General features: G+C 37.6%; 1 protein-coding gene across 1 annotated transcript; it reads left to right on the top strand.

The window, feature by feature from the left end:
- Window positions 1-7,462: 7,462 nt before the first annotated feature.
- Window positions 7,463-11,762, top strand: LOC124645268 (the record flags this gene model as incomplete). The annotated part of the gene is made up of 5 exons (XM_047185065.1): window positions 7,463-7,675; window positions 8,505-8,681; window positions 9,111-9,137; window positions 9,713-9,864; window positions 11,612-11,762. Coding segments are annotated over 5 exons (720 nt in total), but the record flags the coding sequence as incomplete, so codon positions are not given.
- Between the last annotated feature and the right edge of the window lie 488 nt (window positions 11,763-12,250).

Raw genomic sequence — 12,250 nt, 5'->3', positions numbered from 1 at the left:
ATTTACACCCCCTCCCCTCGAGTCCGCCCGATCTCTCTATCTGCGGCTAGGCAAGATTTATTGCTTTTTCCGGGAATGGCCGGATTTCCTCCAGTATGATACGACGTGAGACTTTTTGCGCCGGAATGCAGATTAACTTTTGTATGGATCAAACTTTGATAATGAAGCATATTCCCTTCGTAATTCTCGAAATATGTATTCATGAAATACCTACCAAATAAACGCACAAAATTATGTACTCAGTGGATGTTTTGGAGTAATGTAATAGTTTATACTCACGATAAGCTTTAGCCGGCCCCAATTAAGTAAGTTATCGTATCTGCTATGGTAATATGAAACTATGATTGATTACATACGATAATACGTAGGTACGTACTTACATAGCCTTGTATAAATAAGGAAAACTTTGCATGTAGGTTTATGCAGGAGCGTTACAGTTTGTAATTAGCCGAGCTCGCTTGCGTCTCGCAGCGCACATAAGTACCTGCTTACATTTTCATAACCAAACTAAAGTGAAGTTAAAAGCTTTCGGTTAATTAGAATCTTCTTCGTATGAATACTTTCCATTATTTTTGTACGATTGCTGTAAATACACAGATCTCAAAAAACTTAGTAAAGTAATAGCTAAAATATTGCACGATTTTTCCACGAAAAGGTTTGTTGAGCGTCAAACTGTACAAAAATTGTTCAGGTATAAATGTCAACTGCATGTTAAATGCAAAGGAATAGTCGGTAGTTAAGAAAACATCTTAAAAAGGTTCTAAGAAAAGCATCTACATTAAGTGAAGAAAAAACGTTCCAGCTAATATAAATAAGCACTATTTATTCAGACGGTTGCGAGGAATTAAAAATAAAATACGTCACAAAATGCGGGATTTTCTTGAAGTCGAATACCTAGTGATTTCACGGAAAAACTCCTACTGAAAAGACTTCTAGAAAACTTAAGTAGGTACTTACATAGTTCTGGTCGGAGGCGACAACTGCAGAAATATTTTCTTGTTTCTTGCTTTTCGTGTCAAGTTTCCTTGGTTGGTCTCTTTTTTCGTTACTCGACTAATTATTATTGTAGACTGCTTTTACTGTAGATAATGAAGATATAAGTGGCTACGGTATGCTCGTACAAGATCTCTAGGAAAGCGTGACTAAAACGATGCTCAATTGAATTTCAGTTGGTGTGTTAATACGCTTATATAATAATTACATGTTCGAATATTCAGCATACGTCTGACAATCACGATGGATCAAATGGCCCTTGATCTATGTTCAAAAGCATACCTATCTGGTCCTAACGATACTCAAGCTACATCTTATGCGGAACGCTGTAATACGAACTCTTGAGACGTTTGAAGCGTACATGCAGTTGGAAATACTTCGAACAATAGCCATTATATAATATTTGAAGCAGAGCAACATCTTCGTTGTATTTATTGAGCGAAGAAAGCAAGTAATTCTCAGAAGTGCACGACAAAAGGCACATATAACAAACAGGTTTCCTATAAAATAAAAATACAAATAGTTTTAAGGATTATTATATTTTATTTGAAGACTATCGTTGATGGTACATTGAAAGCTTTTCTTTCCAGCGCATTGTACTGAAAACATAAGAAGTCATGTCTAAAGATATAGTAGTTTTTGCTTTCGAAAGTAAGATATTAATTGACGCTACAAAGATTGCGGTTTTTAGCAGTACGGTGACTCGGTAAGTAACGTTGTTTTTGCACATCCTGTGAAAGCACTTACCTTCTCTTTTGATTAGAAAATTAAACTACATTATTGATAAGTATCAACAAAACATTAGGTAACATAAAAAAGAGAATAATTGAATTAAGTATTTCTACAAAGGGATATTGTGTAAAACAATATGAAATATTTTATTTGTTTCTTCATAAAGATCGTTTGTTCGTTTCTATCCCGCATAAAACATTTCAACCACAATTAAATATTCGCCGCTAGCAAAATCAATCTAGTAATCGCTTTGTGCTAATAAATTAATGACATTCTTTTCAAAGCTTTTAATTTGTGTGAAATCCGATTAGTCGGAGCACAATGTAATACCATAATACTATTAAAAGTTAAGCCGCGGTGCAATATTCAATATTGGATGAAAAATTTTCATTATCCTTTAAGGGATTAAAGGGTACTTAGATGGATACTAGCTATTGGTTCCGCGTTTCCCAATGATTATTTTCGTAGTACTTTTTTAGTCTTATTGTACCATATTTTTATAATAGGTAAATCCTCTTGGTCTACTAATCGCAAAGCGATACCGCTGTGCGCGGGAGTTATGTAAGTATTTCTCCGATCGGGCCGAAATCGCCTTGCGGGTTTTAGCGAATTTTCACAAAACATCCGTTTCATGGAAAGCAGGAATTTAGAAAGTAGTGGAAACACCTGCTTCTATGGTCGGTCCAGCGCCTGATTAGCGCCTCTCTCCTGTTGGGGGACAGAGTGCACTTTGTAGATATGTCTGTACATTTGTGGAAAATAACATGTCCAGCGTAGCTGATCTCTTACGAGGTCAGCTGCCTTGGCCGATATTCGACCTGGACGCCATTGCATATTATTATTACTAGGTACATTTAAGATGCAGTTCCACTGTCACTGAATAACATAAAAGAGATTATAATATAGGAAGATCGAAATTTAGAAATACTAAGATGAATCTAAGCATTTCATATATTGTAAATGTTATCGGAAACCTTTAGCCGCTCATGTACTTACTCTACAAGAAACTAGTCCAAGGTCTCGCTCAGAACATCGATACTACTTGCATTATATGTACATACCTATCTACACTTTCTATAACCTATGTATGCTTAGGCGTTTACATCGTTTATGTTTACGAATTTTGCTAATTTCGATACGTAGGTTATTAAGTACCTAGTTAAAACGGCTTTGATAAATCTGTCTTTTGATGAAAGTTGACAAATCGAATAAAGACGGCTCGAGTTAGGTACCGTTTGTGAAATATCATGTTTCTAAGACTAAATACAGTTTAATGTATAATTCTGTCACTGACAAATTGAAACGATGAAGTGAGGAAAGTAGATATGATGATTTACCTACCTCAATGCATAAGGAAAATATATAGGTACGTGTTACTTGTAAAAATATTGTGGTAGGAATAGTGTTATTACAGGTATGGTGTACCTCTCCTACTTAGATTTTTTGCTGAAAACATTTCAGAGAACAATTAAGATTTTAATAACTTTCCTGTGACATGAGTCATATGTGGCACAGGTAAATCGATTGAATTGTGTCTGAGTCGTGGACAGTAAACTAGGTAGTTAAACACACGTCTGTGAAATAGGCAGAAGGCAAAGAGGCAACAGGCAATGTGGCTAAGTGCGAGTCGGACTCTGCACGGTCGGTTTAGTTCTAGTACTTTCTTTCTCCTGCCCTGTTCCCAAATATTACTTGGGGTCGGCGCAATATGTCATTTTCTTCCATTTTCCCCTGTCACTCGTCATACTGACACTCACTCCCTTCCTATTCATATCATCTTTCAGGCAATCCATCCATCTTTTCTTAGGTCTTCCTCTTCCTCTCCATCCATCTACATTCATACTTAGCACACACTTTGTTGCATGCGTATCATCCCTCCTCATTACATGTCCATACCACGACAATCTTCTACTTCTCATCTTTTCTGTAACTGGCGCTACTTTCAGACTTCCTCTAATGTAATCATTCCTCACTTTATCCATTCTTGTAACACCACACATCCATCTCAGCATTCTCATTTCTGTTACATGCACTCTCTTCTCGTCCGTCTTTTTCAATGCCCAACACTCCGATCCATACAGGACGACAGGTCTAATGACGGATTTGTAAATTTTGCCCTTCAGTTTGAGGGGCATCCGCGGGTCACAAATAGCGCTAGTTACCTGTCGCCACTTCATCCATCCAGTATTGATCCGATGCGTAACGTCCCTGTTCACCTCACCGTCACTTTGGACGAGTGAACCAAGGTACCGGAAGTCGGAGCAAACTGGTAGGGGCATGCCGGCTAGGGTTATGGTCATGGGTCCCGAAATACCGCCAAAATCACAATGAAGGTATTCGGTTTTACTCCTGCTCACCTTTAAACCCACTGTCTCCAGTCTCAGCCGCCATGCCTCCAGTCTACTCTGGACCTCTGGCCCACTCTCCCCCACCAGAACAATGTCATCGGCGAAAAGCATACACCAGGGTGCCTCCTCCCGTATATCTGCCGTAAGCGCGTCCATTACAAGCAGGAAGAGATACGGGCTGAGGGCCGACCCCTGATGTAAGCCAACACCTACACTGAAGCTGGTGGTAGTGCCCGCTGCGGACCGGACTTCTGTACGGCATCTACCGACTAAACGTAGAAAAAGAGCAGCAGTGACTGGTGCTACTGGTGAAATAAAGAGCACGAGCGAAGTGACTGCAATTTTTTTTAGAAAAAAAAAAACATACCGGCCGTATTGAGAACCTCCTCCTTTTTGGGAAGTCGGTTAAAAATGTGCTCATGGCTAAGTCAAAGCCACGAGGATCGATCGATCTTACGGTCAAACAACGTTTGGTGTGGTCGATCCATAGAAGAGTAACCGCCTTGTTATAACTAGTTCTTCCGTGTTTTAGAAGGCACGATAAACTGTATATCCCGGATGTCTTTTGAACATCTTTAGCTGTCGTTAGGTAGTCAGAAGCCAGTAAGTCTCACAACCAGTCTTACCTAGACGTATTGATCTGCCCGGGTAACTTGGTTGAGGTGGTCAGATAGGCAATCGATCCTTATAAAACACTGGTGCTCAGCTGCATCCGGTTGAACTGGAAGCCGCCCCTAACACAGTTGGGAAAGGGCAGGGGAAAATGATGATGATGATGATTAGGAATACATACATAGATACGATGGTTTGGTTTGGTGATAGGTTTTAATGTCACTAGATGAACAAAAAACATAATATACCTACTTTTGCATTTTTAATATTAGGTAGTTTCCTAATTTATTTGCCAGTCAAAATGTATGGAAAAAAAGTAAATGTTACTATTAGATATAGCTGTACAAAAACGTTTTCAAAATAAACGCGAACATTCATTTCCTATTGAATCTGGCTCGCATTTCAACATTCATTTTCTTGACAACAACAGAAAAATATGATTCGATTTTTCAGTGCAAAATTTTATTACGTGCAAACTGATTCATATTAAACGTGAAAGAATAATAAATAATTGAAAAAGGGAGAACATTTTGCACGGAGTAATTAAGTAACTTGTTGATGCACTTTTTCCTCTAACGAGCTACCAAGTTTAATCCGTTTATATGCAATTCAAAAGCAAGTTCATCACGAACTGGGCTGACCGTTATCTCTATTTTGATAGAAAACTTAACAACCGTTCTAACATTTTAATTAAAAAGGTGACAAATTTTATTTCATTTAAATTTTAATTTCAAAGTGACTGTAGCATGAATAAATTGAAAATACTGTTTTTGATTGGTGGGTTGAAACTGTGCCTGGAACTTATTTATTTTATAATGTGAAATAATTAATGAATTATTCATTAATTTAATGATTTTGTTGATTTTAGGCGCTTGCTTCCTACAATGCAAATGCAGGGAACCATTCAAGCCGGCTCACGGAAGTCTCCCTTTCTTAGTAAGTTTGTCTTGACTTGCTTCTACAGTTTGAAGCAGGTTTAACTGATCCAACTATTGAGTAATTGGTTATCTGAACGAACTACATAATCCTTAACTATGCATTGGGCCAAGAATAGCTATAATATTTTATTAAAAAGCAGTATTGTGCTCTTACGATGATTATGAAAAAACCTAGTTAGACCACACACATTTTATGACAATATAAACTCTCTTTTTTCTCTAAAAAATCATCAAATTCGACGAATCCGTTTCGTAGCAATACTACACATGAAAGCTGCATACAAATCCTACACGGGACAGACGGGAACATGTGCAATGGTATCAATAGAAAGGTTCTCTTTGATACATGTCCTATGTCCGACTGACGTAGATGCTGCATAGAAATTCATCTGCAAGCCACTCCGAGTATTGAGAGATTCACGTGAATGGAGTCAATACTGGCGTGGGCGCAGTCTCCCTTACAGTTACATGTATCACAAATCCTTTTAAGCATATCGATGTTCTCTATATACCTACATATATGTATAGGTATCTATTTTGGCTTTGCCAAGATAGCTTTGATTTCCATTTTCATGTTACAAATATCGAAAGCAGACCAACATTGCGAAATAATGGGATTACGCAGATCTACTTGTATGCATGGATGATTGTTCATATTTCACGCAAAAACTACAGAATGGATTTCACGAAACTTAGCAGTAAAGTAGCTTATTAGCTAATTTATCAAAATAACATTTTGCTAACTTTTGTCTCCCATATACAGGATGTAGTTCCCTCGGTACTCGGATGAAAAGACACTTACTTAAATGTGGATGTATTTAAATTCTTCCTTATAAAAGTTTGCTGCAACAGGTATATTTCCCGTCTCGGTACCGTGGTCTATGTGTGGGTACGTTGGTATCACGCGTGGCGGTTTTGACAGCAGCAGTGTGTGTCACCAATCCCTCATCACATATCAATAAAGACACGAGGCCTATCAATGTAGTGGTGGGCGCCACTTACAGACACCCCCGACGAGGCATCAGGGTGCAGGTGATGAAGATACTTGTGCCTAACTGTAAGTACCCCACGGTACCTAATGATTACAAGACTAAAGTTACTAAGTAGGTAAGGTAAAGGTACTAAAGGTACTAGTTGTTAGAAATACTTTGTCGAAATCTACTGCACCGTCGAACAGCGAATTCTTGTCTGGTTATGTATAACTTACTTTATTGGTCCTAAAAAGTTTAAAAATCGAATTCAATTTCGATCAGACACAAGTAGGCACAGGCGAGAAATTCTATCAGTTCATAGCTCTGTCCTTTGGACAAACCCCACTTTATTAATTGATCAAAATAATATTGAATAAATGTGAATATTTGAACAATAAATGGTACTTACTCTGATTCCCAGTGTTATGAGGAAAGCTTTCATCGAAAACAGGTTTAATTAATTAAATATCATATGCATGACTATACGCATCGGCCATTTGTATTATTGCGTTCACGATACAAATTGTTCTGGACTCGGAACAATACAATGGACAACCAAAATATTTTAATTATGATCTTTTAATAAACAGAACATACCTATTATTTAATTTTTAATCCTCATTAAAATTATGATGATACCTTTTCCAGGGTCTCTTTTAAAGGTTTTATTTAAACTTTCGCGATTTGTACACATAACTATCAATGTACCTAGGTATTTGTCTTTTTTATTGATTTTCTAAGATCGCATCAAAAATTATTGTAGGTAATGGTCTTAAAGGAAAAATATCAACGATGATAGTATCACTGCCTTTGAATAAGTCGGTCAGTTATAAATACCTATATTTAGTCAATGACGATTCCATAATGTTTACTGTTGTTTCTTTCAGTTGCAAAGATAGGCGCAGGTAATCGCGCTTACCTCATGTCAAAGTCCCCAGCAATTCTACTTCTGAAACGAAAAGTGCCTGATATTTTGACGGAAATACCTTTGAGAGCGATCGAAATAGACTATAAAGGAGATGAAGTATTGACTCTGCAGGAAGAATGCTTTATGCCGGGTTGGCACTTCTTCTATAAAGGGGTAATTTAACATCTATTTTGTAAATTGTCCTCGTCGCTAAACACATCACTACAAATGCTACCTATGAATATGAATATCTTAATCAATTAGATCGTCCTTGATTCGTAACAGCAATCGAAAAAAAAAATATATTATACTATGGATTTTAATGATCTTTGATTTGAAAAATGATGATTGATGTTGAGCTACGTATTCATTTTCAGACCTACTCATTTTTAAAAAGTGCGTCAGTGAACCATAAAAAGAAACACTAGCAAAGCGCAAAGTACTGAACAGTGTATCGCAACTTCCCCATACCAACTCGATGCACATGTTTTAATTTAACATTTGCTGCACACATGTGTCGTTTCTTTTTATTTTCTCCGTATAGAAAAGGACAAAATATGCCTAAAGTCCATATGCGTGAGTCAACGGTGTTCTAAAATGTTGAAAACTCGACAAACTTGGTCGTTGTTTGTCGCCGGGTAGCAGTAACTCGGAATCATGTCAAGTTTCTCCTTTATGTTCCACATGCTCGCTTTGCACAATATGAATGTCACGACAACTTTTTGCCGCGAACTTCCTGTAACTAACTTTATGCATGTTTGAATTAAAATAAAGCTGCTGTACCTTTGACCCAAGTTTTATAGTGGGATTAGCAATAGATAGTATATATTTTTTTGTGTTTCCTTACATATAACTGGTAGTTAACTTAAATTATTCAAAAAAATATCTAAATATAAACCGTTTGCAAGAAAACAAAAGTTTGGTAGTCGAATTTGTTGATTATTCTACATTTTTGAAAATACATAATAACAACTACAATGAGATGGTAATCCTTCCATTTCAGGATGTAATATACCCGGTCAATAAGTTCTTGCTTCAGAGGAACGTTAGGGTCCAGTTCATGAATATTGTGAAGAAGAGCCTGTGGTGTGAAGCCTTGACTATAAAGTTTCAGAAAGCTCTGAGTAATTTGGGATTCTTGGGTTTGTTTGACAAATCCGCATGTGTCTGCGTCAGGGATGTAAGATACTACTCTTGTACATTTATTTATCGAATTAGAAAATACTTAATTCATGAATCAGAAATGAGGAGATCCTTAGAAGCATTGGGATCAGCGACCACAGCCCAGCGTTGACATGGTAACGGCCGGCCATTTAGCAAGAAGAAACGATGAAAGATGAGGTTGAAAGAGGCTCGAGTGGACATCGCTGACTGGCACATTGTTCCTGGCCCTGCGTTTGCAAGGCCAGGAACAATGTGCTTAGAGGATCTGACAAAGGTCGCGGGTACCGATTTCCATCAGTCAGTCAGGGAGGCTTATGTTTAGCAGCGCCTAAAATGGTGATTCATTTATTGTTGCTTGTTTGTGATAATTAGGTACCTACAGAATGATGCGTGTGAACGTCCTCGGAGGATCTTTTTTTAAAACGTCTAATTTTTTATCTTCCAGCCTGACCGCATAGCTCAGCCGTGTCATGTAAGTTATCAGTGAGTAATAAATTATTATTAGGTACACATTACACAGATTATGTCCGTACCTAAACATTACCTAAGTAGGTATAGGTACCTATGCAATAATATTCATATATTTATTTGTTACAAATTAATCGCACCTCTACGACTAGGTAGGTACATACCTACTTGTTCTTTGCTAATATCAATTTTACCAACATAAACTATGCATCAGAGTTGTGAAAAATAATAGCAGATAACAATGCGATAGTACCTACCTATTGGTTAATGTAGCGTTTCTGCTTCCTATCTACCTACGTCTTAACTCGTTTGTTTAAAACAAAAGCTTACCTTTTATTATAGGTATCCTTACCATTCACGTGCTATTTGGCATATAACTTCATAGGTGGTTAAAGTAACATTCTAGGTCACGTCAAGCTTAAATTACATAAGACATTTTGGCCGACAATGTCCAGTTTACCACTTTAAGTTGGTACCTGTGACTCTAAATTATATTGCAGGTTCGTCTCCAAACCCAGAAAATCTAAGAACATACGAGTAGGTATATCTATCTTTGTGTTTGCATTTTCGTGTCGACAGGGCATGTACGGAGCTCCGCTGGTGTGCCGCGGCAAAGCGGTAGGGATGTTGATGGCGCCAGATGCACAGTGGTCCAACTGCACGGGATTCAGTAATCTTATTCACATATTTTCGAGCAACGCCCTCAAAGAGTTCATGACTTGCGTCAGCAAGTAAGTGATATCTAGTTCAACTAATGGTTATATTATGAGCAACGAAAAGCTCTGAATTTATGTCGGTCTCACTCAACCATAATAAAAATTGACTATCTAAGTACAAAAAACGGAATCGACTGCAGACGCTTGCCTCCGGAGAACCAACCTAGGCGTGTATAAAGGTATCCAAGTGCGAGTGCTACTTTATTCCTTCAGAGGTCTGGAAACTTAAGAATACCTTAATTATAGACAGATGACAGACACTCAATAATTCGTTTCTTTGTAGAAAAGCAAAGAGCACGTAATTCGTAGGTTGATAGGTACTCAATATTACTGTATCAAAAAAACTTTTACAAAAAACTTTTTACAAAAAAATAAAACCGACTCCCAAAAACACTGAAAATAAAAAAATAAACTATTCTTAGGTGCATCGGCCTAGAAGTCAGTGTCTAATGGATTTACCTGAGTTTATACGCCACCGAATTCTGGGCCGATGCACCTAAGAATACCTAACAAACATAAAAAAAAAAAATACAGCCGAATTGAGAACCTCCTCCTTTTTTTGAAGGCGGTTGAAAAAACGTCTGATAAAATAAAAATAAGCCAAGCGGTGGGCTTCAAAGCTTTTACTATACAAAATAAACCAGAATTACGATTTTTTTTATTCAACGCAGTCACGTTTTTCAGTTTGTCAGGGGAATTAATAGTTTTTTCAGTGTGCCTGTTTGTATGTGAACATAAGCCGTAGGGATTTCAGCGTGCAGTCCGACCGTTATTGCCTAGGTAGGGAAATATCAATCAGATATCGCACTGGTTACCGTGAGAATCGCTGTCATTCCTCACCGATCTCCTAGAAAATACACATAGAGTGCAAACCTAATTGCTATCGGCGTCCATTAGTTGCAACCAATTGCTAACCTCGTGGTTTTGAAGATATTCAGCATTTAAAGGTGACAGCCATTCTGATATGAGGCTGTCACTTTTCCCAGAGTGAAAAAACTGTGCTACTTAATTGCTACCCTCTAGCATTAAATTTTGGACCCCATCGATTTCGCGGATAAAAAGATGTTTAAAAAAATTGTTTTTGCGCCTTGCGAAATAAATTAGCAAGTTGTAATTTAAATACAAAACAGAACTTGACGTAGGCGCTGTCTACCTGTCATATCAAGATCTGTATGCCAACTTAGGTAGAAACTCTCTACTTATATGTATTTCGAGGGAATCGGTGAGGAGTGACAGCGATTCCGATGTTAACTCGCACTGGACATGGTCAATGGTTTTATACAAGTCAAATACAAAAGGAAAAAGGAAGTACAAATCACTTGTAAAACTCGTATTTATACTAAAACTAGCGGTCGCCCGCGACTTCGTCCACGTACAATTTTTTTTATCGTAAGCGGCTAACTGTCAAATTTTAAGACACTCACTTGTAAAACCGGACTTCCATGCGACTACCAACATTAGGCACAGCCGTTTAACCCCCGTATTATATTTTCGTAAAATAAAAAAATCCCTCCTTAACGCATGTCTTCACTCTATAAGAACCTACCTCCCTTCAAGTTTGTTGGAGTTTACAGTTTCTGAGATTTCGTCATTAATCAGTGAGTAGTTGAGTAGTATTTCGCTTTTACCCGGTTTTACTCACGTCCCGTGGGACCGACTTCCCGTACCCGGGTAAAGTATAGCCGATGTTACAGGGGATAGTGTAGCTGCCTATAAAAGCTCTTTCAAATCTATGACTAATTACGAATTTATTATTTTAAAGCTTATTTGATCCGGAAGAGAAGTTGAACTGGGCGACTATGAAGAAGAAGTTGTATGACGACATTAGACCGGATACCTACGACTATGTACCCGAAATATACGACAGAATCACGAGCTCCAGTGCGTCCTCATCACAATTGCAGCAGCAATAGTAATCCCTATATGGTTATAAAAATAATATGTAGAACTAAGAATGTATCAATACATATCTAATGAAATAAACAAATAATTTCAAAGAGACTCAACTTCGAATCAATAGCCTATTGCAGGAGTATGTAGGTACCTATATTCCTTCTCTGAAGTTCACTAAATATATTTTCAATATTAGTCCATACATTAATTTGAGATCAAGTTAAGAAAATAGTCGGCTAATTTACTTAATCCCTCCCATCCAAATCACGACCTCGACGAATGTTGCTTCATCCATCCAAAATGTCATCCCGCCAAAGTAGTTTGACCCTATTCATCTAAATCCCAACCAAAAGAGTGCTAAACCTAGTGCAGTTTCATGAATGCATTAACTCATGCCCTCTCTGTGCCACGAACGGCAACAATATACACAAAGTTTTCCCGGTGTCCCACAGAATATTTGTATGCGGAGGGTGTCAATAATTTCATAGATGGAGCTAGTTACCCATTC

This window comes from Helicoverpa zea, chromosome 31 (assembly GCF_022581195.2).
Source record: "Helicoverpa zea isolate HzStark_Cry1AcR chromosome 31, ilHelZeax1.1, whole genome shotgun sequence".
In the NCBI taxonomy this organism is placed as follows: domain Eukaryota; kingdom Metazoa; phylum Arthropoda; class Insecta; order Lepidoptera; family Noctuidae; genus Helicoverpa; species Helicoverpa zea.
Note: the sequence above shows the minus strand (reverse complement) of the source record. Positions and strands in the feature narration are given on the sequence as shown.